Source organism: Zootermopsis nevadensis, unplaced genomic scaffold (genome assembly GCF_977971745.1).
Source record: "Zootermopsis nevadensis isolate Lab colony 2312 unplaced genomic scaffold, Znev_1.0 Znev_ptg000011l, whole genome shotgun sequence".
NCBI classification, from domain to species: Eukaryota; Metazoa; Arthropoda; class Insecta; order Blattodea; family Termopsidae; genus Zootermopsis; species Zootermopsis nevadensis.
The window spans coordinates 12,154,466-12,182,410 of NW_028259143.1; the positions used below are offsets into that span (position 1 = coordinate 12,154,466).

Consider the following 27,945-nt stretch of genomic DNA (forward strand, 5'->3'; position numbering starts at 1 on the left):
AGCATGGCAGACATGCGTTTCTTTGTGGGCGTGGACTTGTCAACAGTGTGGAGACCAGGAGCTTATAGACAACATTCTGAGCACTGGCTAAGAAGAACTTTCTGCTTCAAATGTAGCAGGCAAGGCAGTACCAGAAATTTCTCAAAGAAAAAGATGACTGTACTTGCAAAAGAGATTTCTTGTATCTGTGTTTATGCAAACTTTGTTTTTGTGCATAGAATTTGCCCTTAAATTTGTTCAAAATCTTTAAGTTACACCCTGTACTGTATTGTATACATTGTAATAAACACTAATTATTAAATATGTCTCAGACAGTGGATAATTGTGAGATACTAAAACATTACTAGACATAGCTGGTCAAATATGACATTTTGTGTGAGTATACATGTAGATTAGTCATACCATAGTTCTGTTTCTTGGTGCGAGAACCTCGCAACTAATAGCGTGTTTTGGAAAAATCAGGGTTTGTACTTCAGCCATGTCTCAGAAATTTGTGTAGCTGTGGTGGTACTTTTTACTGATGTTACATCGGTCTTATGTATAACCATCTTGACTACTGTTTGGCATAAACCCTAGAACTGTGTTTAAAATTTAGTTATATGGTTCTTGCAGTTTGCCTGAGTCATGCTGTGACAATGTATATGTCTGTGCTGTATAATGGCAACAAATGAAATCATCCTTAAATGAACCAAGATTAAAATAAGTTAACTTGTAATGCATACAAAATTAAAGGATGGCTATATTTTTATTTATAGCATGAACTTTTCATAGAACAAGTTTACAAATATATTTACAGAAAACATGTAAAACTGATTATTGTGAATTTTGAAAGATGTCTTTTGTATTTCTATATTGTCCTCAGTCTTTACACAGTAATTTATGAATAGGTAAAACACTGATGTGTGTTATTTATTTCATGTCGTTTTTCTTATGACATGTTTCAGGCTATTTTCCCTTTATCAGATAATGCCACTTACAACCCATTTTGATGACATTATTATAATTTGTACTGTTTGCAACACTCATCAGTATTCTGGTATTATCATCAGAATCTCAGTCTTAAATGTGTTCTGCTTTTTAACTTCCATAATAGTCCAATTCTGATCAAGTCTACATTGTTGTTACTATTTACATGTATAATATTTTGTTATATTGTAAGATGAGGTGCGACAATTAAGTTCCCAGAATGCTCGTGTAAAAGCTATATTTAATTACTTACACACTAACAGTTGTTGCACCTTCAAAGAAGTCTCCAGTGCTTATAACATTTCTGGAATTTCTCTTCAGGATGCTTGCTGAATGTCTATGAATGTTGGCAATGTCTGAAAATCTGTGGCCCTTCAAAGCATTCTTCAGTTTTAAGAATAGCCAAAAGTAGCACGGGGCCAAATCTGGCTAATATGGTCAATGGTCAGATTTCAATATAAATTTTTTGTTCAAAAACTCTTGGACAGTGATTGTGGTGTACATATTATTTGTCCGTTCATAGGATGATATATGAGTAATGATTTGGAAAGGATATGGAAGGAAATGGTTGTGGCATGATTTAAGGTATATCCCAGAATTTGCCTGGAATGACTAAGGAAAACTATGAAAACTCTTAGTCAAGATGTTTAATCCTTGGGCCAAGAATTGAACATGGGACCCCTCAATATAAATCAGGAGCCCTAATCTCTAAACCAAAATGTTCAGTGATGACAGTGCACATGTGAACACAAATTCAGTGGACAGTCATATAATTATGTTTCGTACATAATGCTGCAGTTTATTCAGCACTCACGGAGTTGTGAAGTGCATACAAAATTTTTATTAGGTAATCTTGAAACAATTGACCACTTGGGACACAAAATTTGAAGGACAGAAAAATAGGATGTGGATTGGGTTAAGGTATTCAACTGCCTCTTGACAGGATGCATTGGCAGGCGCTTGTGAACGAGTGGTGAATGAGCAGTCTGATTCAATAAAACAGGTAGTTTCTTGGTCGCATAAATAACTATCGACTTTTTGAGTACAGAAAATGAGCTGAAAGATCAGTTATTTATATTTTCTTGCATAAGATACATATTGCTTTTCCTATGGGGTAATATAAAATTACTGAAACACTATCATTGTGTGTATAATTACTACAGAATTGTAAAAAAAAAATTCACGCGCGCGCACACACACTGAAACACTTCATTTATAGTCAGAATAGGATACCACAATACACATTATTGTTACAAAAATATCTTTACTGTGAGAAACAAATTATGGAAGGCATGTTAAATCCCAAATTCACAGCATATTTTCCATTGATAAATGATATACATACTTCACACTTAAAACACACATAAAAATACATAATATGTCCAGACTTAAAGTACTGTTTCAGTATACTCTACTACAAATTATTAAGGCACATGAATGCAGTGTGGGATTAAAATTTCCCCGTAAATTCATACAAGTAATCATTACACTTAAAATCAGTTGGTGCAAGGCCTAAACATTAAAATAAAAGGAAGTCAGCCAAGATTCAAACTGGACACCCCTCGGTCAAGAAGAACGGTGTCACCCAACCAAGTAACTACAATTTTGCAGTTAAGAATTAGGTATGGTTGGTTGGAAGTCATGCACAAAGGCAACTGCAAAAATATACATAAAAGTTTCTTAAATAACACATTGTGTTAACTAAAGTATGAATAGAGTTACTAAGAGCTATACATTATGTTGTTTAGGCATTTTAACCTTAAACTTTGAATTAGTTGTGCATACGTACATATTTGTGAACACATGTATGTACCCAAATAACACACTGATTCACTGTGTAAAGGAACAATGTTGCTTGAAGACGTTTGTTAATTCTCCAACAAACATTATTACATGACTTCAGGATTATGGTCTTCTGAGCAATGACATTGTGTAATCTTGTAGATAATTAGTAACATTTTAGGGGAACATATTACTTCCATCTTTCTACTTGAAGTTGGAGGCTGTTCCTTCCAGACTTTAGTAACCATTTAAAAAACTACATAGCATTATAACCCAGAACACAATCCATATTTTCACAGTCTATATTTTAATCACTGTGAAAACTTAAACCTCATGAAGAAAACAATGTTTTCAATCCTAAGGTCAAGATTGGCAGTTTACATTTGAGCATTTATGAGTGTTGAATGATGGAAGCAAGTTTCGAAGAGTATTGGATAAGTAAATTGAAAAAGGAAGTTCTTAAATGTTTTAATGCTGAGCCTAAATTCTAAAATAATTGAAATGAGTGGCAATGAATATTGCTGCAAAAATAGAATTTTGGATTTTTTTGATGGTTCGTGTAAACAATAAGATCTTGCTCTTTTACACCGTTTCAACAAGACTAGGCAGCACAAATGTCCGCTTAGTAATACAAGGTAAACTGTGTGGCTCTACATTTTACCATTGCTCTTTTTACGTACAGTACCAATAAAACACCCTGTTGAGATGTGTCCTGGTTTGTATTTGGAGTTCTGTTCATGCTTTCAGAATCCAGTAGTGTTCCACGTTGTAGTTCGGGAAAGAATTCTGCATATACCATGTATTACCTTGTAAACAGCAGTTCAGTTTCAGTTATCTGCTTCTGTATTGAGACTTATCTCAGAACATCAAAGTTACTACACAGTTTACATTGTGTCTTGAATCAGGACTCCATCAATCTTAAATACTCAAATCTGCTAACCACTCAAAGGAGTGCTTTAGTATATATTCTGACAAATTAAAAATGCATTTCCCCTCGATAGTAGGTCGGCCTCATATGTCCACTGACTCTTCCCCTTCCTGTACACCACAGAAGAACAGGCATTTGGATTTTATATAAGTATTGCATCACAGAAACTCTAAAGTTTTTCATTTCACTTGGCATAATGAATGTATGTATGCACAACATATTACATTTCTATCAGTATAGAGCACCTATACCAAACAAACCTTTCTTAACTTCTCACATTAGTGCTGGGTAGAGGGGAGATAATTCCTGCAGGGAATGTGATTAAAAATCAAGGAGTTCTCGCCGGCGGTCTTTTTCATTTTACCAAAAGTAAGGTCAAATGTCGTAACTACTAAATTCCTTGTGGACTATTTTTAAAGGCCCACTGCATGACTTGGCAACCAGTGGTGTAAGATGAGCTGGAAAATGTCAGCAGGACTGACTTGTAGCTGATGTGTGGTATATGACAATGCTGGAGGAGGATAAATGAGTAAGAACTTTGAAATATCAAGAGCAAAGCTAAATTTTAATAACTGTTCATGATATTAACAGCAAGGAAGAGTGTATTACAAGATTCATCAGCGCAATTTCAGTTTCTAAATTTGTGTGTTGTACTTCTTCCATAGTCAGACAGAATGGATAGAATGAATGTGCACCCTACTAGGTCTCCACCCAAGATTTGCCATATAAAGTAATTAGGATTATAAGGTTTACCAACACAGAAAATTTGTAATGTGTACTAGAACATCTATAAAACCAACAAAAGCACTTGCAAGTTGTGTGCTGTTGCATTCATAGTGACTGGCTGCAAATTGTGATTCTTTAATATCCTTTTATTACTGCATTCAGACCTGAAGAATTTAATCATCACTATCTTTCTACTACTATGCCCCATTGGCCATGTCTGTGTATTAAAAAACATGAATGTTTTCATCTGTCTTTTGCACAAAATGCATAAAGGAAACCCACAATTGGAAGTTCATATCTACCAACGTGCATATTTAATTTCCAAACCACTCGATAGATTTGAATTAAATTTGGTATTTGAGGTCTAAACTGAAAGTTTTCAGGTGATTTTTTTATATGCACTACTGAAATAATCCTTTATTTTTTTATTTTTATCATGTGGCTCATCATGTACAAAAATGTTTATACTGGTCATAAAATATCTCATTAAGATTAAAATGTTTATTTTAAGCATGTTTTATATGGTGAATATTTAATTGAACACAAGGTAAAATAATTTTAAGATCCACTGCAGCATACTTGTTACATAAATCCCGAAGGAAAAGCTTGTCAAAAGACTGAAAAGATACCAGGCTAAATAAAGAAATTAGTGTGTTTATGTTTATCTTTCATTTTAAATGTACAAGTGATCGGCAAGTCACACAACCCATATAAAAATATTTATTGTTCGCTGCAATTCAATATAATTTGAATGGATTAATAAACACACATCACTGTGACTGTACAGCAGGCCATGCAGGTTATGTATGTTGTAATCTGCTCATGTCATTTTGTCAGTTGTCTTTCAACAGCCAAAGTGCAAGGATGTTTTTTTCACAAGTGTGAAGAGTGTTCATTGTCAAACACTGCATGACATCTTGTTCTTACTTAACTTGACAGAATGAGTTTAGGGATACATTTCGTGATTTTTCTGTACCAAACAAATTGACAGTATCTTCAATAAAATCTTCAAAGGCAATCAGCCGCATTAACTGGTTACCGTAGTAAACCGACGTTTCGGAAACAAACTCTGTCACCATCATCAGAGTTCTGATGTGACTGGATCCTCAGAAGTCGCATCAGAATGCTGATGAAGGGGACAGGGTTTGTTTCCGAAACTTCGGTTTACTACGATAACCAGTTAATGCGGCTGATTGCCCAAGAAGATTTTATTGATTGTATTCACCGCGAAAGTCTCAAATCCTGTTACAATATCTTGCTTGGTGATCCCTCTCTGTGACAAACGATCTCTTTGCTGAGATGTCATACATGAGGAACAGAGTAAATGCATGCATTTCTAAATGCAGTGGACTTCTCCAAAGTTTGATATAACATTTTTTTTGTCTGATAGCATTGTAATTTATTTTTTGACAAACAATGTGTGTCAGGAATGGGTTATGTTACTTTTCATTCCCTCTGTATTTCATCTCTATTACTGAAGTGAGTTGTATTTGATGAAACTAATTGTTCGTGTAGGATTTGAGGTTAAACTTTTACCAGATTGCGTGGTGCTATAACCCAGAACACAGCCATCTTCCTAATGGTTGTGAACCTGTGATAAGCAAATAATTGATACAAAGCTTATTGCCCAATTTTTGTTTTATGTAACTGTTTTGTGTATAAAAGAAGCTGCTGGACACAATACAGTATTTTGTTTGGGGAGGGGAGGTGAATTTGACTGTGTAATATTTAGACCAATCATGTAGCAAAGCAAAATCATTTTAATAGCCATTTCCAAGAAAACTAGCAATTTTGTTTCGCTCTTCATGTCAAGTGCTTCTGATTGTGATGTTACTACATATATTCTCATTAATATTCATGAAGAATACAAACACAATAGTACCAGATAAGAAGAAAATGTGTCAGACAATATAGGTGCAAGCAAACGTGCACAGACCTAGTCTTCCAGAATTCATAATTATGTTCAGGTCTCTAAAACCTTACTTTTCCTTTACAATACATTTGGTTCATTCCACACCAAATGAAAAAAATTGTCAACCACAGCATCATAAATTTTCATGATATTTATTTATTTATTTTACGAGTAGATATCCACGAAGTAAAATTTTCACAGTTTCTGTTTTCTATAGTGACTAAATCCCTAGAATTAAATTAGACAGTTCTTAGGACATGGCAGGCCATTTTTTCACAAATGTGTAAAACATCCATATTTAATAATTCAAAAATACAAAATTTGGTGTTCAGCAGCAGTTTGTCTCAAATACTATTATTCTGTGAGTGCCTTTTGGAAAATGGAAGACATTTATAGGCCTACTCATAATGAGTCTTGTGCTTTTGGATTAGAATAGAATAAAATTTATTTATGGAACCCTCATAGGCCTATGTCAAGGATGTAGAACATGTCATAGCACAAATTAAATAATTATTTCTAATACAAATAATAATTATATAATTATGACAGTAATTTACAGTCAACTGCAGTATTACCACAAAAGTAATTACACAAGAAAGCATGTCTGTTATTGTTTTCATAACTGAGAATTTTTAGTTGTGGCACATTCTTCTATGGAGTAGGAGTGAGATATGAGTTACTCTTTTAGTGCTGGTTTAAACTTCTTTATTTTGTGATTCAGACATTTACAGTGGCAGGAAAATTGTTGAATAGCTTAATTCCAGTATAGTTAACTCCTTTCTGAAATTTACTAAGTTTAGTGTTTGGCATATAAAGGTTATATCTGTATATTGTACTTATACTGTGGATATCTGAGTTTGTTTGACATTTTTCCACTACAAATTATAATGAGATCAAGAATTTGCTGGCTAGTAGAAGAATATAACATTTCTTAAACAATTCCCTGCATTAGGCTATTTTCTTGAAAATATGTTATGAAAAAGATTTTCACATAGCTGCAGAGTGGAATTTGTTTGCTTCTTTGCATGGAAAAGTCCTTGAGACAGGATTGGTGGGCTTGTAACACATGCTAGTCTTCAGGCAGCTGACAAATTACATTTTAGCAACAGATATGGGCCAATGAAAATATTACAGGAATTACATTCTTTTTAACACAGAAAGAAATCAAGGCACGTGTTTTAAGACTGACAAATAGTCTACAATATGATAAAACTGTTCCTGGTACATGAAGCCTCCATAAGTTTGTGCCAATTAACATTTTGCAGGTTAAGATATTTCTTATCATCAGATGGGTACCAAAGTGAGAATCACAGGTTTAACTGATGTTGCAGTTCAGCCAGCCAGTTAAGTCCCTAATTCCTTGAGGAAAAGTACTACAAGATGCAAAATTTATTTATAACTTTTTAAAAAATGGAGATATTTACAAAAAAAAGTCTTGCTTCATCCTAAAAACTTAAAATTTAATTAAGTAATATCTACAGATTTAATCACAAGAGGAAACTGAAACTTTTATTTAATGGATATCTACTTGTAAAATGAAAATCATAAAAATTGCCTACTACATTAAGATGGCTGTCTTTTGGGATATAGTGCCATATAGTCTGGTTTAAGTTTTACCTTGAGACAGACATCTTTATCCTCACTGCCATGAGAATCAAATCCTACCTGGTAACTGCATGGTTGACAGCGGTTTTCTTTTTGACATGGAATGACCCGTTTGCAAAATTGTCCTTGCTCATTACAAAAATTTGTAAAATCTTAGCAGTGAAAGTTTTCTGAAGTCATTATGGATTAGTTTCGTCCCATCAGTGTAGCTGAAGGACAGGTTACTGACCTAGTTGCCTTTACTTTCCTATATGAAAAGAATGTCATGTACCGACTGCCCAGCACTAATGTTTGCCTTTAGTCAGCCAAGGAATGGTGGAAGAGTCACAAAATTCTGATTATTTTCTGCCTTAATCTCTTTGTTTCCTCCATTACTAGGATTGTTACCATTTGGTGCACCTACGTTAAATCCATCTTGCATGTCATCCTGGTACTTCTGTGGGCTCATATTTCCAACATCAATGTAGTCCATAGTCTTGCTGGCCTGAGCAGCCCCTCGTGGCCCCAAATGCTGTTGATGGCCGGGTGACTGCTGCGCAGAGACGATGGTCTGATATTCTCGTATCGCTGCTGGAGGGCTGTGAGTATTAGTCACATAATCTTGGTGGGAACGTAACGAATTTGGTGGACTGGTGTTACCAGTTCCTGCCACCGCATAGTCCTGATGTGTCCGCAGGACGCTGGGCGGACTGTTTGTATTGCCTGTCGCGTAGTCTTGGTGTGTCCTCATAGATGGACTGTTGCTTCCAGGTGTTGAAACATGATAATCTGCATGGGTTTGCAAGGAACTTGGTGGACTGTTATTGCCTGATGCAACAACGTAATCCTGATGTGTACGCATAGAGCCACCAGGGAACAGAGTTGCTGCGGATGTGGTCGAGTCGTGCTGCGGAAGCATGGTGGCGTATGCTGAAGTATACGCGGCAGTGCTGTTTGCTGGTGAGAAGGATGTGGAATATGGGGAATTTGAGGGGGAGAGCAAGTTCAAGTGCGGTGAGAGATCGTATGCTGAGGAGTAAGCCCATGAATCAGGTGTTGATGTTGTAGAAGGAGATGGGCTTGTAAATGGACTCATTGTGTTGTTCAGAGCACTGAATGTTGATCCAAGTGTAGAACTTGGTGATCCTGAAACAGAAACAGTACCAACATGATCTTGCATCAACTTAACATTCTCCTGGCCTAAATGTTGAAAACACTCTTATTTCAGTTATTTTTAGTATTAACTAACTAACTAGATGCCTTATGGAACCCGAAGGTTCATCACCGAATTAACCAAAGCCCTCCACCGGACCCTGTCCTGGGCCAACAAAATCCAGTCTCCTTTGACTCCTATCTCCCATAGATCCCACCTGATATTATCCTCCCATCTACATCTAGGTCTCCCCAGCGGTCTCTTCCCCTCAGGGTTCCCAACCAATACCCAGTGCACACATCTTGGCCTATCCATGCGCGCTACATGCCCATCCCATCTCATTCTTCTCGACTTAATCACTTTGAAAATATTAGGGAGGAGTACAGATTTTTAAGCTCATCATTATGCAGTTTTTTCCATGTCCCATCGTCTTCCCTCTTAGGCCCAAATATCCTCCTCAACACCCGATTCTCAAACACCTGCAATGTGTGTTTCTCCCTCAGAGTGAGAGACCATGTTTCGCACCCATACAAAACAACAGGCAAGATTATTGTTTTGTATACTTTAATTTTCAGGTTCTTAGAAATCAGACGGGAAGACAAAATATTTTGAACTGAGAAGTAGCAAGCATTTCCAGAATTCAATCTCCTCCTAAATTCCTCATGAGTGTCATTTTGATTTGATATTGTTGTTCCCAGATATTTGAACTTTGTAAAATTTCAAAATATTTATTAGCTACCCTAAGGGAATTCTGTTGTTAATTACATTTTTGCTCAGTTAATTATTTGTAATTTTTTGATCTGCTAAAGAACTACCAATTGCTATAGGAAGGCTCTATGACGGGTTGTTTTAAGCCTGGCACGCTTGATGAAGTCAAAGAGAATTCTGGTACCCCATGCAAAATAAACTTGGAAAATACTCAAGCTACATTTGTATTGCTGATAGAAGAAGAAGAAGTACATAATGAAATTTGGTTATATTAATTTTAAATTTGGAAAATGTGTGAACTAATATCAGAAGGGGAGGACATTTCATGTCTTTTGAGGTAAATCATCTTTGCTGAAAGTCTAATTAATTAATTTCAAAATTGTTTGCAGACACAGGATTGATCAAAGCTCTTTTTTAATTAATGCTATTGAAGTATGTATATGAAAGAGGGTTTGTGGTATCCCTGGAAAGCATCTGTGATATACCAGTGGGTACTGGTACCACAGTTTGAGAACCACTACTCTGTGCCATGAAGTTCTTTATTTATGTCTTGAAGTTTTTACAGCTTTCAGTAATCAACCAATCCTTCGATGAAGATCTGTTTATTTTATTGCAAATGATTAGCTAATTCATTGCTAATCAAAGACTAAACATGTCATATAAAAAAAAATATAAACCTCCACGAAGACATCTCAGGGTACTTTCACCACCATGTAATAAAATCTTTTTATTTGACAGGTTTTTGGACTTTGTCCATCGTCCAAGATTAAAATGTTCACGACGTTTCGAAAACAGGATCCGTTTTCTTCTTCAGGTGTATGGGCCCCACAGAAAGAGCTCGTCTCAGTCACTGGCGTCGAGTACATTTTAATCTATTCTTCTGAATCTGCAGCCTTCTAACATATTTGGTTCAGGCGGGAATAAATAATGTGTTGTCTGTGTTAACCACGACTGGGGTAATGACATTTTATGGTGCGGCATTGCCCCAGTACCAGGCAGTGTCATCTTTCAGCCCCGGCTAATGATCTATTAAGCAGAATCTGTAGTTGATTTTATCTGGGAAACTTTCTATGTGTTCCCCATGTGATTAGAGCTGTCACATTTTCCTCTTTCCCTGTACGTATTTTAATTAAATGTAAGTTCCTAGTTATGTGTATTTTGTGGTAATATTTTGTTCTTATACATTAATATACTTAAAATTATCGTATAATTTCCGTGTGTTAACTGAAATCATAGTTCTTATCTTCATGGGGTTTGTACAGAGTGGTATAACCCCAGACACATGACAGAATTCCCCCTTATATCATGGAAATTCCGCCAAATGTGCTTTTGCAAAATTTTCTCCAAAAATCTCATGTAGAGCAGAAATTAATTAAAGATTCTACGTGTGTTGTTTTTATGATGAATAACTCTCTAAGATTCAACATTTAGTTTTTGTAAACGATGTTCCAGAAGCAAAGGTGCCGCGAGTCCTCCCCCCCCCTCCATTACCCCTAATTTAGTTAACGACATTTCGTGGTTTACACAGTCCAAAGCGTTACCTGGGTCACATGTATTTTTTGGTTAATGGAGTTTAACAAGTCTTACAAAATTGTCATGTTCCAATTCTCCGTCTCTTTTCTTTTTCATGTTTGTTTTTTTAGTAGAGCTGGTAGCCTATGTGACCAATGTTGAAGAAGATGATGGAGGTTATAAATTAATTCTGAATTAACTCAGGAAGACTAAGAAATAAATTACAACATTTTTTCGTATCAAGAAATAACTCTTATCGTTTCACGTTCCATTATGAATCGAACAGGCCGCACGGCGTAACTCGGGTGGCAGCTGGAACGGAAAAGATTAAGTCGTTGTTTACCTGTGGTCATGTAGCCGGTTTTTCTTGGTGGTTCCCTTTTGCGCCACTTGGCGCGTCGGTTCTGGAACCACACCTGAACTCGCGACTCACTTAAGTTCAGTTTGAGTGCCAACTCCTCTCTGGCAAACACGTCTGGGTATGGCGCCCTTTCGAAAGCCCTTTCCAGCTCTTCCAGCTGATACGCGGTAAACGTCGTTCTGGAATGTAAACCACAGACCTATTTCAGGAGGACAAAATCAAATACTTTTGTTCAACGACGCCGTCAAGAACTCGGACTAAGGCTATAATAGCATCGAATGAGATGATGATGAATTAGCACTGCAATGGAAAGAATGTGGGAGCAAGGCATTCATATTTGGGGGGGGGACCGAAGGAAATTACAGAGAACCACAGTCAACACAGGTGGTTTACAGGCCGAGAATTGAACCCAGAGCCTCGCGAACATGAAGCAGGTATGCCGTTACATTCGATACGAATTGAATATACGTTTCAACATTGAGTTAAAAAGGCCTGTGTAATGTACGAAATGCCACTATGAAGAATTGTCTTAGGTTAGACTTAACGTAGACTCTTGGCGTAATTTCCTCTCTCATAAAACATAAAGCTTACGATGTTGATGTCTGAGTGCGTCACCCCTGCTTTAAAGTTTTTAATCATAGTGTGACGTGTTGCGTTTGACATTGTTGTACTCGTTTATAGAGACATTGTTGTGTCTGGCATTGTTGTGTTTACATTGTTGCGTCTGTTGATTGACATTGTTGCATAGACCTTGTTGCGTTTATCGTTGTGTTTACATTGTTGCGTCTGTTGATTGGCATTGTTGCATAGACATTGTTGTATTCGTTTAAAAGCCGATTGACAATCGGCTTTGAGAGTAGTGTAGGAGGTGAGAGTGTGGAAAGGGAGTGCGAAGAGAGCTGAGCTGTGAATCGCTCGTAGGTGAAGTGTGTTGTAGAATAGATCATTTTGTGCTGTAAAAGACGTTTTAGTTTGATTAAATTCATTATTGCTAGAGGACATTGGTCTCTTAAAATCCAACCAAGTATTCAGTCGGACAATCAGACGTGAATAATCCAGGGTTGACAATCTAGGTCGTAAATACCGTCCCACGTTACATTGGTGTCGGAAGTGGGACGGTATTTACTACCTAGATTGTCAACCCTGGATTATTCACGTCTGATCGTCAGACTGAATACTTGGTTGGATTGTAAGAGACCAATGTCCTCCAGCAATAATGAATTTAATCAAACTAAAACGTCTTTTACAGCACAAAATGATCTATTCTACGAGGCGCGTCCCAAAAGTAAGTTTCCCACTCGTCCCACAGCTAGCAAACCTTATATTGAGCGAAGCGACTGTGCGTACGTGATAGAGCAATGACGTAGCATGGCGCATGCACTAACGGTACTTCCCGCGTTCTCACAGTAGCATCGTTGCAGCTGTTGAAGATGGAGGTTCTTATTCCAGCTCCCGCCGACTGTGAAGTGCGGTCAGTGATAAAGGTTTTGAATGCACAGAGCATAGCGCCGATCGAAATTCATCGTCAGCTGTGCCGGGTCTATGGGCCTAACGTCATGAGCAAGCAGATGGTGCGTCGCTGGTGCAGACAGTTTTCAGCAGGTCGACAAAGTGTGCATGATGAGAAGCGAAAGGGAGGCCATCCATCATTACAGACGACCTTGTGGAGCTTGTGCGGGAACGCATTATGGATAATCGTCGCTTCACAATTACGGAACTCAGCAGTCATTTCCCGCAGATTTCCCGCTCCTTGTTGCACAAAATTGTCACGGAGCACCTGTTGTTCAAGAAATTGTGTGCCAGGTGGGTGCCGAAGCAACTGACACCAGAACACAAAACAAAGCGCATGGAGTCAGCATTGACATTTCTGCAGCGGTACCATGATGGCGGCGACGAGTTTCTGGACCGGATCATCACAGGTGATGAAACGTGGATTGCACACATTACCCCAGAAACCAAGCAGCAGTCAATGCATTGGCGTCACAGTGGATCTCCCTGTAAGACGAAATTCAAGCAGACGTTGTCGGCGCGGAAAGTGATGCTTAGTGCCGGTATTGTCTTCCTGCACGATAACGCTAGGCCGCACACGGCTCGACGGACAGCAAGTCTCCTGCAGGAGTTCAGCTGGGAGGTATTTAATCATCCACCCTACAGCCCGGACCTCGCTCCCAGTGATTTCCATCTTTTCCTACACCTCAAGAAATTCCTGTCCGGTCAGCGTCAGCGTTTTGAGAATGACAGAGAGGCGGAGATGGTTGTCACACAGTGGTTCCAATCCCAGGCGGCAGACTTCTACGACACAGGTATTCAAAAGTTGGTCCCACGGTATGACAAATGTCTCAATTCCGGTGGCGAATATGTTGAAAAATAGCTGGACACTTGCTGTATCTGTTGCAATAAATATTTCCATGAAATTGTGTTTTGTTTCTGTAAACGGCCCCAGGGAAACTTACTTTAAGGACGAGCCTCCTACAACACACTTCACCTACGAGCGATCGCCTCAGGATAGACGTCCTGGATGGGGGCGACCGGTGTGCTGGCAGTGCGCGCCCCCGGCCACCTGATGAGAGGGTGTCCGCAGGGTTTTCGCGAGGACCGACCGGGTCTCGGGAAACGAGTAATGGCCGGCGTATGGAGGGGACCGTCGGCCCCACCACCCCCTTCCCCTCGCTTTACACTGAGCGTGGTCACCAAGAGGAGTGACGACGGTCTGATCACCGAAGGCTGGATTTGGGGAAGGCGCTGTAATGTGACCATCGACACCGGAGCTACAGTGACCATCGCCAGGCCCGACGTCGTAGCGGGAGAATCAGAGCGGGAGCCGAGCAGACCGTACGTGCTGCAGACAGCGTCCGGTGAAACCATCCCCGTTTTGAAAGAGGTGTTAGTTGAGCTAACGCTGGGGCAGAGTGCCATCCGCACCTGGATTTTTGTAGCCGACGTCACGGACGAGATCATCCTGAGACTGGACGTCCTGCGAGCTTACGATGCGACGGTGGACCTAGGACGCCAAGTGCTGCGACTGGGCCAAGAAGAGATATCTCTGTGGGGCCCTCGGAGCAGACCCCGATCAACACGCCTGACATTAGCCAGCGCGGAGATAATACCGGCGCGGTGCGAGAGGGTGGTGATGGCACGGATGAACGACCCCGTGCGAACGGCGAACCTGGTGTGGACCCTTTACCACGAGAAGGACTATACGTAGCCAGGGCGCTAGTCCGCACCCGGCGCAGCGTGCCTGAGAGAATTGTGAATGTCGGGGACGGCTGCCAAGTGCTGGCGGAAGGCACAACCCTGGGCCTGTGTGAACCGGTCACGTGGGCGGGCCCGGCTGGCAATACAGAACCTCCGTCGCAGAACGGAGAGCTGTGCAAGCCACTGCAGGGCATGGTCGCCGATGCTATCCTGAACCTGACGACAATGGAAGCCAGGGAGCTGAAGGCATTGGTCCTCGACTTTCAGGATGTCTTCGTGACAGAAAACAATGGTTATGGGCGGACGGACAGAGTGCTTCACCGCATCAGCACAGGCGATGCTCGTTCGATCCGTCAGCCTCCTCGGAGACTTCCATTAGCAAAACAAGAAGAGGTGGACGGTATGCTAAGGGACATGGGGGAACAAGGTGTGATCGAGGCATCAAACAGCCCGTGGTCGTCGCCCGTCGTGCTTGTGCGAAAGAAGAACGGGGAACCGCGGTTCTGCGTTGACTACAGGAAGCTGAATAACGTCACCAAGAAGGATTGCTTCCCACTGCCCAGGATCGACGATACCCCAGACACACTGGCAGGGGCCAAATGGTTCTCGACATTAGACCTAAAGAGTGGCTACTGGCAGGTGGCCCTGCATCCCGAGGATAAAGAGAAGACTGCATTCTCTACTGGACAGGGGCTGTGGCAATTCACAGTAATGCCATTCGGCCTTTGCAACGTTTGAGCGGCTGATGGAGTCCGTCCTGCGGGACCTGACGCCCAAAGCCTGCTTGGTCTACCTGGATGATGTCATCGTCATTGGTCGGACATTCCGGGAGCACTTGGATAATCTGAGGGAAGTGCTCCAGAGGCTCAGGGAAGCCGGACTTAAGCTTAACTCCGGAAAGTGTCGGATGCTCCAGAAGGAGGCGAAATGTCTAGGACATGTGGTTTCCCCCGGCGGGGTGACCACCGATCCCGAAAAGCTGAAGGCTGTGCGAGAGTGGCCGAGGCCAAGGGACAAGCACGAGCTAAGGAGCTTCATCGGCCTATGCACTTACTATCGGCGATTCATTGCCGGGTTTGCTGACATCGCCAAGCCACTGACTCAACTCACCGAGGAGAAAAGAAAAACGTCGCATTCGAGTCCTTGAAAGAGTCGCTGTGTTCATCGCCCATTTTAGGACATCCACGACCTGGCGAGAAGTTCCTGGTAGACACCGACGCAAGCAGCGTTGGGATCGGAGGCGTGTTATCCCAGGTACAAGATGGCCAGGAGCGAGTAATAGGCTACTATAGCAAGACCCTATCCCGCCCCGAGAGGAATTACTGTGTCACCCGGAGGGAGCTGCTGGCTGTGTTAAAAACCTTGGAACATTTCCACAAGTACCTGTATGGGCAAGAGTTCCACCTGCCTACAGATCACTCCGCCATAACGTGGCTGCTCAGTTTCAAGAACCTGGAGGGACAGACTGCCCGTTGGGTCCAGCGACTACAAGAATATACGACAGGGACGGAGGCATACCAACGCCGACGCTCTCTCTAGAAGGCCATGCTCGGAGGACTGTGGCCACTGCCAGAAGGTCGAGCAACGAGCGGGTTGCGTAAAGGTGCGAGCCGTCGCCGCTACAGTCTCGGATGGCTGAGACCGGGTGACACTAAGAAAAGAGCAGCTGGAGGACCAAGATGTGGGGCAGATCTTGTAAGAGATGGAAAGGGGACAACGACCCCAGTGGGATGACATCGCTGACCGTAGCCCGGTCTACAAGAGCTACTGGGCACAGTGGGACTCCCTAGCGATTAGGGACGGCGTGCTAGAACGACACTGGGAGTCGGCGGATGATAAAGCGAAGACGGCTCAATTGGTCCTGCCACGAAGTAAGATAAAGGAGGTTCTGGCCGAGGTTCATGGAGGGTCTTCCGGGGGACACCTGGGAATTAATAAAACCCTGGACAAGGTCAGGCGGCGGTATTATTGGCTACACTCTAGGAGCGACGTGGAGCAATGGTGTCGGCAATGTGACACATGTGCCGCCAGCCGGGGCCCCAGGACAAGAAGTCGCAGCCTCATGTACCAATACAACGTGGGCGCTCCATTTGAGAGGATCGCCATGGACATCGCGGGACCCTTCCCAAGGAGCGACGCAGGAAACCGCTATCTCCTGATCGCAATGGATTATTTTACGAAATGGCCAGAGGTCTACGCCATACCCAATCAGGAGGCGTCAACAGTGGCAGACGTCCTCATAAGCAATTTCTTCAGCCGCTTCGGAGTTCCGAGGGAGCTGCACAGCGACCAGGGCCGGAACTTTGAATCCCGACTGCTCCAAGAAGTGTTGCAGCGTCTGGGGGTGACCAAGACTCGCACCACCCCTCTGCACCCACAGTCGGACGGCATGGTAGAGCGCTTTGTGAAAACGGTCGTCTCATCACATCAGCGGGACTGGGACACCAGACTGCCTCTCTTCCTCTTGGCGTACCGAGCCTCGACCCACGAGACTACGGGGGTAACACCGGCCAGCCTAGTGTTTGGGAGGGAGCTACGCCTGCCGTGCGACCTTATGTTCGGGTCTCCTCCAGATAGGGAGAAGTCGACAACCGATTATGCGGCGGATCTCGAGGAACGACTCTATGACGCGCATAACCATGCCCGCCAGCATCTGAAGATGGCCAGCGACCGGATGAAGGCACGCTATGATCGCCTGGCAAACTCGGCTGGCTTCCAGGAGGGAGATCGCGTGTGGTTGTATCGTCCTACCCGGACAAAAGGGAAGTCTCCCAAGCTACAAACATCTTGGGAGGGCCCCTACAGGGTGGCGACCAGAATCAACGACGTGGTTTATCGGATTCAGCGGCATACCCGGGCCCGGATGATGGTAGTCCACCTGGACCGGTTGGCGCCGTATTCGGGTGCAGCTCGGGACGAGCAGCTTTAAGGAGGGGGTAGTGTGACGTGTTGCGTTTGGCATTGTTGCGTCTGTTGATTGACATTGTTGCATAGACATTGTTTCATTCGTTTAAAAGCCGATTGACAATCGGCTTTGAGAGTAGTGTAGGAGGTGAGAGTGTGGAAAGGGAGTGCGAAGAGAGCTGAGCTGTGAATCGCCCGGAGGTGAAGTGTGTTGTAGAATAGATCATTTTGTGCTGTAAAAGACGTTTTAGTTTGATTAAATTCATTATTGCTGGAGGACATTGGTCTCTTAAAATCCAACCAAGTATTCAGTCTGACAATCAGACGTGAATAATCCAGGGTTGACAATCTAGGTCGTAAATACCGTCCCACGTTAAAATATGATATATTTTCACGAAACTTGGTATGGATGTTATGCCATTGGAAGTCGCATTAACCTAGCAGGGGACCTGAAATTAGTAAAATGATAGGAACAATTTCTAGAAAGCAAAACAACAAATGACGGTCATACGATATTTGTTTACATTGAACTGCTAAAATCATGTGGGATTTGGAATGGAGGTTGATCGTAAGAATATGTAGGGGAGACGTGGGCAAAAGAGGGTACGCGCAGGGGGGAGGGGGTTCACATAAGACGTGTTGCTCAGTTGTGAATTGCAGGTGGTAGGAGCTTTGTGAATATGCAGAGAGAATCAACGCTGAAAACATTTTTGTTCCTGCTTGTTTGCACAAAATCTGGTTTCATTGATACCTTCTATAGTTCTCTGAGCACCCTTGATGATTTCTGTACGTGAGCCTAAGCTTTGGGCACTTACCCGGTGTCCTACGTGAGCGATTAAATCTGAGCGGTGCGATTTGCGTGGGTGAAGCGGAAATATCAAACTGGCAGTTTGTGTGGCGCTGTCCTAGGTTACAGCCAAGCGGTCAGCGGACAAAGTCCGAGATCAAATATTTTGATATATTCGCTCGAGTCGCTGTGCTGGCCAGTAATGCGCATGCGCAGGAAGGCCATGCGCTTCTATTGCGGTCTCTCACGTAGAACACAAGAAACGATTACCCGGTTCATAAGACACCCCGAGCTGCTTATGCAGCTCGCATAACTCGCTTGTTATCGCTTACGTAGGACATTGCCTTAGAAGTCAGACGCCTTAATAAAGGGGTTCGTTAGCCTTGCTGTATTTTAGAGGGAGTGAGCAGGAAGCCGTGTTTCTTGAAGTAAGAGTTTGCCGAGCAAAACAGGGTATCATTTTGCAGGTTAAAATGGGGTACACTGTTTTATCCGAACACATACAATGAGCTACAGCTTGGGACTTCACAACTTCGTTTTATTGTTAATGAAAGCGGAATTTCGACACATTGAATCGTTTCGCCTGAGTGGAAAGAGGAAAGCTGGAGGCTTATCCTCAGGAGATGTCTGTATTAGTCGCTGCGCAGGTTTTCTTAAGTGCCTCTGGCAATTTCACGCCAAAGACGTTTGTATTTCCACCAGCCAGAGAGATTAAAAGCTCCTGGACGATGCACCACCAGGTAGCACAGCGGAAAATCATGCCAACGCCAGTGGATTCCGGTTAATTGGGACACTTTGACCCAATTACGCGAAGTTTCACGTAAAGAGGTAAAAAGTTTTGTTCTAAAAGATTTGTCCCGATTAACTGATAGCCCAATTAACCGGAATCTACTATATTTATCAAGTGGTTCCATCGCCATGCTGAATTTCCAGAGCCATCAGAAAGGAAACGTCTCCGTCTGCTTTCGGACGGACACGAAAGTCAGGCGAAAAGCCTGGATCTTATTGAGAGTCACGCTGCCCTGTCGTGATTTTCCAAAATACCTCCCTCCGTTTGCAACCTCGTTATGCTTCCTTGATAGTTTCTTTAAACCAGTTTTTTGCTGATGAAACACGGAAATGCCCCCAGTTGCATCGAATACGCTTTGTAATCGTCACGCAAGTGGCCAGACTTCATGGTACAGCGTTTATGAAAGATGCCTCTGTAGAAACAGCTGTTGAAGGGGTAACGACTTTCGAGACGCTGAGATTTTCCCACTGGATCCAAATATTTTTCCAGATTGGATGTTTCAGCCATTCGAAACCATGGACCGATCTCTCATAGAAGTCACACCTCACCCGATGCCTTTAACAGTGAGAAATGATGGTGATTATGCCGATTTTGTCACGTATAATAATTCAGGGGTGCTCATACAGTCAGCTAGTTAAATCGCAGTCACTCCAGGAATTCAATTGAAACGTATAAAGCCGCTATCAAAATATCTCTACAAGATAGGCCTGTTTTTCGTGTCCTACAAAAATGAATTAGCAAACACCGCTGAAGTTAACGAACACAGAACGAAACTAAAACACTGGCATGTCCAAAGAAAGCAGATAAGGCAATGGAAGCCATTGAAGGGGGTAGAAACCCCGTGAAGAATGACAGTGATAAAGATAATCATGAGCGGGAAATTGTGTTCATTGCCATGAGATATTTTCACATTCCAAAGCTGGTGAAGGTTGGGCGAAATGCAATTTGTGTAGTCATTGAAGACACAGCGCATGCGCGGGAGTCGAAGCGATGGACCGTGACGAATACAGCTGTGACATGTGCAATAATATTTCGTAAAAGTGATTGGCATTAGTGTACCAGCGTTCCTTGTACAACAATTTCGCGACTGTCACGTCCAGTCATTTGAATAATCGAGTTCATTCTGATACGAAATGTAGTTGCCCGGTTTTGCCAACCTGTCGGGTAAAATAGGTGTTTGCGTTATTATTATTATTATTATTATTTAGTGTTCTGTCTGACGACAGGTCCATATGAACAGGATCCTTCCAACCTTTTCTCGGACTGGGACCTGTTCATATACGTTCTTGGCAGATGATCCAGAAGTGGTTTGCCATTGCCTTCTTCTGTGTGTGAATGGAGAAACCGGGGAATCCCCCGGAGGAAAATTCCGTGTTGCCTAGACCACGGCCTTGCCCAACACAAGTTATAAATTCGGGCACCGCCGGGAATCGAACCCGAGACCCCAGGATTACAAGGCCAGCGTTCTAACCGCTAGACCACCGTGGCTTCTGTTTGCGTTACTTTTACAAAATCTGTAGTTACAGCAAAACCATTGTATGAAACAGAAAAATAAGCCTTTTATTAGAAACTACAATAAATGAGAATTGTTTTCAGTAGATTTGACATTTGTGCAGATCACCAGCTCTGACTTACGTCCGATTTAAATTAACGCACCTCGTAATACCCAACTTTTCCCTACTAGGCACTCGTATTTGACATTCTTTGTATATCAGCACTTGAAGCCATGACCAACACGCATGATAAAGCCTGTAAGAAGCCAGCGCTGATAATGATTTCGAATACGCGACTGTTTTGTGCTGACGAAGGATCGTCCATTCCGTCGTAGGGCACTCGTGAATGACATCACCAGCTCTCCTCGGTCAGACGGATTATGGCCACTGCGGGTCTATCTGCTGTCTCGATGCTGGTATGGCACGCGGCTACCCTCATCATGTAACCGTGGACGGACACGTTCTCTTTACGTGCGCAACAGTTGGAATGATCACGCGCCCCGTATGGGGTGTGAACCCTATTCATGTCAACCCCCAAAATCTTCGATGCGTAAAGTGTTTTATGACGTCTGCCATATGTTGGGGGCGGAATGCTAATAGTTAGAGCAGACTCGTGGTTGATACACGAAACGCTAATTCTTTACGGCGTGAAAAGTTCATCGCCCTGATGACGGAGGCAGTATGAACTCCGAAACGTCGGTAAACTTCTACCGTACTACACGTCGCAACAACCCAGAAGACAGAAATCTTCAATAAGAATTTATCTGAAGATGGATGTCTTCTGGGTTGTTGCGCCCTGTTGTATGGTAGAAGTTTACCGACGTTTCGGAGGTCCTTGCTGCCTCCATCATCAGGGCGATGATCGCCCTGATGATGGAGGCACTACACGACGCAGTTTGTTGCTGGTTCTTGGCTTTAAATTGAACATACGCTTGTATTTAAAAACAGAATTATTGCTTATTGTGGATTAGAAAGGATGTATATAAAGAGGCTGCAGTGGCGTGTTTTATGTGACAATCCACAATTGTCTGGAGGTTCTGAGAAAAACTACGAAACTCACACAATGACCGGTCTCAGGATTACATACATTAGAAAGTGGGACAGGACTGCCAACTGCTACGTTATTTAGACGTGTAAGTAGAATTAATCTGCGTTTAAATTACTTAGAAATGGAACAGTTGCGATGTTTTCTATAATATAAAGGAGAATAATGGGAGTTAGTATGAACCAAAGAGAAAGCTCAGTTGCGGCTAAGCAAAATAAATTATGGACAATTTAGCAAGAAACATCCAGAATAATTAAACCTGTGACAGGATAAATATGGAAGATTCGACGCAGATGCACAAGATAAAGACGTTTCTGCACGTAGGAGAAGCCGCGAAGGAGATTTAGAGGTCGGTACAGGCAACGTACTGCCCGGTGCGTGGAGAGAAGATCCTGATACCAGAGCCGACTCAGTCAGAGTTTTCGTTATTTCTTGAGCGAGAAATTACGAACGAGAAAGGAGCCTTCCAATTTCTCTGGTGCTGTTAAATAACGAGCGCATCAAAATTGAGTTTATAAGCAAGAAATCTGTCACAAACCGCTGCTGCTATTTCCTCCTAGCACGGCTTCAAACCTGCGCCCAGAAGATCCTGAAGACATTCAACCCTTTGTCTGACCCTCTGTTAGAGAAACGAGACGTTTAGACATCACTATTTGGAATAGTGTACCAAAACGTCGAATATTTATAACCACAAAGCTAGTTTCCAGTTAGTTAGGTTAAACCATTTAAAACGTTTCCGTAAAGTTTCCCAACCAAAATTCTGTTGTGTTTTCTTGTCTCTCCCATCCTAGCTGCGCGCACAGCCATCAGAACATCTTGCATTCTGTGCAATCTGCCGGAATTCAAAATGTGGATTACTTTTAACTGCTTGACAAAAACCACTCACGTGTCTGGACCTAAGCCCGTCGGGCTTTTAATTTTGGGGTTTTGTGCCTGGTTAAAAAAGAGAGACCGGTCTGAAGGAAATGAAAGTTAGAATCAGTGAGTTAGTGCAACGCGTCACTCCGGGCGCGGACATTGGAGTGGCGTCAGCGTGGCAGGACACCCGCTGTGAGCTGAGAGTTTTCTTTCTCCGTATTTCATACGAATGGCTCCTGGCATTTCTCTTTGGTTATTCTGTGATTTGTTAGTGTCTTTATTTATTAAAATTCAACTCGTACTCTGCATGCAATTTGAAGCCAAGGAACCTACAAGAATATGTGGAATTAACACGAAGTATTAGACAAGTTTGGAATGAGTGGGCAGTGTTACATAATAACAAGATTTGTAAATAGAAGACCCGGACATTTTTTTCTCGTTTTCAACGACCGCTGACGCGGTGACCCTGGGAATCTGTTAAGATGAATTTTATAACAACTTGACTAGAAAGAATTATCGACAAGGAACAGCGTTGAAAAGCTGTGAGATTGTTCCCAAACAAGGCTCAGACGTTGCAGTACCTTGCGGAATCGACTTCTTTGCTACATTTTTTAGATTCTGGAGGTAAATCTGCAAATCTCGTGGTTTACAGACGAGAGTAACAATTTCATGCGGACGTCGCCAAGTAAAACGCATGCATGCTCCACAGAAATCGGCGTGAATCAGGCTAATAAATGCTCCGCGTATGTCAAGAGGGCAGTGCCCGGTTGTTGCATGTGCGATGACAGACTGTACCAGCCGAGCCCGTGTCTTTCAACAGATACACAGAATTAAAATGAGCTGTTTGTATTTTTGGAACAGCCTGTGTTTGTCTGCTTAGTCACCCTGTGGGCTGACGACAGCATGCGCATCGCTTAATCACAATTAAACCCTCAACGATATCCGAAAATTGTGTTATAATAATAGGTGTGCAAAGTGGAAATGCCACGGATGGATGGTGAAGTCCTGACGCCCGTTCTCCTGCGTGTCGCAGGAACGCAGATGGCGCGCACTGCGCAGGTCTGCTTCACGCATTATCAAGGGCCGCTGCTTGCAAATAGGATCTCAGTGACGCAATTATAATCGCACCGCAGATGTCTCACGGGCTGCCAGTGGCGGCTCGTAAATTCGGCCACTTTTGCATTTCCCCAATTAAAATACCAACTCCGATATTTTCTGTGTGCATTTGTGTTAGCAGCTCAAAAACATGCGTGAATCTAACACAGGAACGCGTTTCCAATTCACAGTGTCCAATGGTAAAAAATACAAAAATGTCTCACTCAGTTGCAGGATTTTCGTTCTGTTCGTCCGCCAATGAATCAGTGTCGCTGTTGAGGTGGTGGAAGGTACAGGCGAGGAGACGGTGCCTGCCTCGGTAGCTGTCGGTCGGTCACGTAAACAATCGATCAACCAAGAAGTGTTGAGCTGTGCATCATCTTCACGTCTTATTAATAGCCACGGTGGTCTAGCGGTCAGAACACGAGCCTTGTAATCCCGGGTTCAATTCCCGGTGGTGCTCAGATTTATAACTTGTGTTGGGCAAGGCCGTGGTCTAGGCAACACGGAGTTTTCCTCCGGGGGCTTCCCCGGTTTCTCCGTGGCATCCCAACAATTACTCCATTCACACACAGAAGAAGGCAATGGCAAACAACTTCTGGATCATCTGCCAAGAACGTATATGAACAGGTCCCAGTCCGAGAAAAGGATGGAAGGATCCTGTTCATATGGACCTGTCGTCAGACAGAACACTACAAAGAATTCTAATTAAGAGTGTATTTCTGTGAACCAAAATCACCATCTGTGGTTCTACAACCCAGTGTGGGTCTTGGCCGCCTCCTTTCAGAGGTTTCTTGATCTATTAGACATTCGTTAGGACTCCTTGGACGAGTGATCAGCTCGTCTCAAGGCGTCTACCTGCACGCGCGGACAGACATCCATGCCTCGAGTGGGATTCGAACCCACGGCCCCTGTGTCCAAGCGCACGAGGCCCGCGCCACTGTGACCGGCGTAAATGACAGTGTTGAAACTTGTTCACCCTCTGTATGTTAGTTTTCGTGTCAGTTTACAAAAGCGCGGTATCTCCGCGGACTTTGTCTGAGGGATAATTGTTTTTATGAGCTCAGGATCAAAACTGATGTCTAAGGACCGAAATTCTACAGCACCCACGCGTGTAAGCGGAGTTTGCAGGAACAAACAATCGCAGTTAGCCCATTGTAAATTGAACCGGTCTGCATTTCTAAAGCGTTTTGCCTTCATTAAATATCTTAATAAAAATGCTAGATATTTACGTATTTTCCCCTAATTTCTTTCAAGTTCCCGCAGAAGGATCATGACGATAATTTTGCTAGGCTGACATTAATACTCGCGGTCGGTCCAGAGACTGAGGGAGAGTTTTCCTTCTTATTCTCTGTTTGATTCCAAATTCCTCACGGATGATTGCTGGGTTTCGCTGAGGCTCTTATAATTTTGAGACCTCAATCGTCGGAATTCTTGTCTCGATTTAAAATTTAGCGTTTGGTCAACTGTAATCAAACAATGATACGTGCATTTCCCCTAAACCCAATTTTCCAATAACTATAGCTTAGCGGGGAGGAAGTTAGTTTCATTTTCTCTCGTTTTACTCAAGCACGAAACAGTAAGTCAATCTGAAACCGCTGCTGGTGGTAAAAACGTCCAGCCAGAGTTGGCTTTTCTCTGCACACGAGTCATTTTCCAACTGACTGATACGAGTACAAGTTCTTATGAAATCTTGGATTTTGTTTTGAGTTTCCTACAGTTTGAAGCTTTTCGAAAAGGTCTACTTCATTAGCATACCTTGCGAGCAGTCTGCGACTTCAAACGAACGTCCAAAGGCGACGAATGTCAAGCTCAGGGGTGTATAAGTGTGCCACGGGTCGCAGACTGAACTCAGCCATGATCGACGTTGGTTTGCCACTTTCAATAGAATCTGCGTCACGAGACGTGCGCGGGAGAGCGAACGTTTTCAAAGTTACATCGCGTTGAAAAGTGAAGATGGATTTGTCGTATCGCCTAGCAACTGCCGATATCAGAGGATGAAATAAATGAAAATGGACGGATGAACGGCGTTCTGAGGATTCTTCGAGATTCACTCCTCGTGAGAGAAATCAACATTTAAATAATTAAATAGAATATACAAAGATGGCAAAGTTGCGTCATATTGTGATATAATAAGTATATATTAAATCTTGTCCATCTAATCACAATAATTCTTATTAAATATTAAAATATTACAATAATTAACATTTAAAATATTTAAAATATTAAATGATGTTCTTTATCGAAATATTCGATTTACATTAGACCATCATTTTTCATGTTTCACGACATGTTTCAGTTCCTAAAAGAACCATTCTCAGGTGTATATAATTATATAAAGCTTCAAAAATGATGGTCTAATGTAAATCGAATATTTCGATAAAGAACATCATTTAATATTTTAAATATTTTAAATGTTAATTATTGTAATATTTTAATATTTAATAAGAATTATTGTGATTAGACGGACAAGATTTAATATATAAGAATATACAAAGTTTCGTTGACACCAAGACTTGTACATTTTGTGTCTCGCCCGTCCCACTCAACATTTGAAGCTGCAGTACACGAAATGCGTGGTATGTGGTAATAAGCTTTCGAAACATGCCTTCCTCAGGTCGATATCTGCATCTGCAGGGTACTCACCGTGTCTTCTTCTTCTTCACACCATTGTTATCACTCTTCTTACTTTTCGAGTCTCCTTTCTTCGCCGTCTGCTGCTCCGCGCTGACTGCAACACAAAACACACGCCCTGCATCGCCTGTCAACACGTATTAATCCCTTTTCTAGTCTTAGAAATTAGATCTTGGCAGCTGCCAACTCTGGAGCAAAGCTTCAAATGCGTTTGTGCCTACCTTGGTGGTGCATGGCGCCGGCGTCCTCGGGTTTCCTCTTGACACCGCCAGCCCCCAGGTGCTGGTCCGTTGGCTGAGCGAACAGCGCGCCCATGTCGTCCATCTTGCCCAGCACCATGTCGGAGTGCTGGAGCCCCAGCATCACTTGGATTGAGTGCACGTTGCCACGGGCGTCCGCGTGCGCCTTGGCGCTCAACATGGCGCTTGTACCAGATCCGCATCCCGAGAAATCGGAAAATAAATTGTCATCGAACGGACCCCCTTCCATTATCGTCGGTTCCACCGCCTTTAAAATAACTTTCCTTTGCGCCAGAACCAAACACGAGCACACCTGCGCTTCGTTTCCGGTCAGAACTTTATATTCATCAAAGTTCCTGAGTCAGTTCTTAAAAAAACGTTTCTTTTTTATATATATGATATTTGTTAAGTTATAACACGAAATACTTTTTAAAATTAAGAGTTAAGTAAGCACATTCAGTTAAAATTCTGTCTTCTAACTGAAATTTCCGCAAACTAATCTCGTTAATTAATAATCTCGTAATGACCCAACATGATTTAATCCAATAAAACCATTTTGTAACCACTAATAGACACTCGCGAGAACAGAAGAACAGCGGAGCGCGATTTCGTTAACTGTCTAACCTTACCCTTCATTTGGAATTACTGTAGTATGTCTAGGTTATTTTCGCTGATTGCTTTTAATACAAATTAAGTTAGAAAGTCTCACACACCACTGCTAGCTTGTATTAAACGAATCGCTGGATGTTTCTTTCAGTTAATACACGCTGTTTGCGTGAATTGATACTAGTTAAAGTTTGTTAAGCGCTCACTAGATTTTCCTGATTGTTCACAATGAGATCTAATAATTCTGGCTCGCGGAGGAATACACAGCTTACGAGGAAAAATAAGGCCCCACAATATTAGTTCACTTTCGTTTAATATAGAAGATGAATCTTTAGTTAGTGAAGTTCGTCCGTGAAGTTCATATCCAATTTATATTAACTAATAGACTTGGGACGTCCCTCTGCCCCAGGCAAGAACCAATCACATTCAAGTCTCGGTGTGTAATGGGGGTGGAGTTTCGCTGGTGGGAAGCAGCCAATGACGTGGCTCCTACCGCTGTAATGGCACCCAAAGCAAGAGAGCGTTGCCACAGAGTTACAGAATATTTTCCTTTTTTACATGAAATGAACCCACAATTCGGAATTTTGTCTGAATATTTCAAATTTAAAAATTGCTGGACTGATTTCAGAGGCAATATTTAAGAATGTACGACGAATTTAGAAATGAC

At 42.3% G+C, this 27,945-nt stretch overlaps 3 protein-coding genes across 6 annotated transcripts in view; 2 read left to right on the forward strand and 1 right to left on the reverse strand.

Annotated features, from left to right (window-relative positions):
- The window catches only part of mTerf5 (mitochondrial transcription termination factor 5), a 30,934-nt gene extending 20,019 nt beyond the window's left edge, over positions 1-10,915 (forward strand). For 3 of the 4 annotated variants that reach the window (XM_087347306.1, XM_087347305.1, XM_087347308.1), the window contains exon 10: positions 1-5,060. Coding sequence is in view for 2 of the 4 variants with exons in the window: in XM_087347305.1 (XP_087203431.1) it covers positions 1-68 (68 nt within the window). In the remaining 2 variants the exon portion in view is untranslated. Of the gene's footprint in view, positions 5,061-8,297 lie in introns of those variants that run through there. The other variant, XM_087347307.1, reaches the window with a different exon arrangement.
- On the reverse strand, positions 2,019-27,605 carry repo (homeobox domain-containing protein reversed polarity). Its single transcript, XM_022073740.2, has 4 exons — positions 26,655-27,605; positions 26,446-26,530; positions 11,615-11,811; positions 2,019-9,044 (listed from the first exon to the last, which is right to left on the reverse strand). The coding sequence occupies exons 1-4, from the start codon at positions 26,920-26,922 to the stop codon at positions 8,221-8,223; spliced, it is 1,374 nt and encodes a 457-aa protein (XP_021929432.1). The 5' UTR covers positions 26,923-27,605; the 3' UTR covers positions 2,019-8,220.
- Positions 12,243-14,335, forward strand: LOC147874071 (histone-lysine N-methyltransferase SETMAR-like). Its single transcript, XM_087347311.1, has 2 exons — positions 12,243-13,935; positions 14,076-14,335. Exons 1-2 carry the CDS (start codon positions 13,320-13,322, stop codon positions 14,333-14,335), a joined length of 876 nt encoding a protein of 291 aa, XP_087203437.1. The 5' UTR covers positions 12,243-13,319.
- Positions 27,606-27,945: the final 340 nt, after the last annotated feature.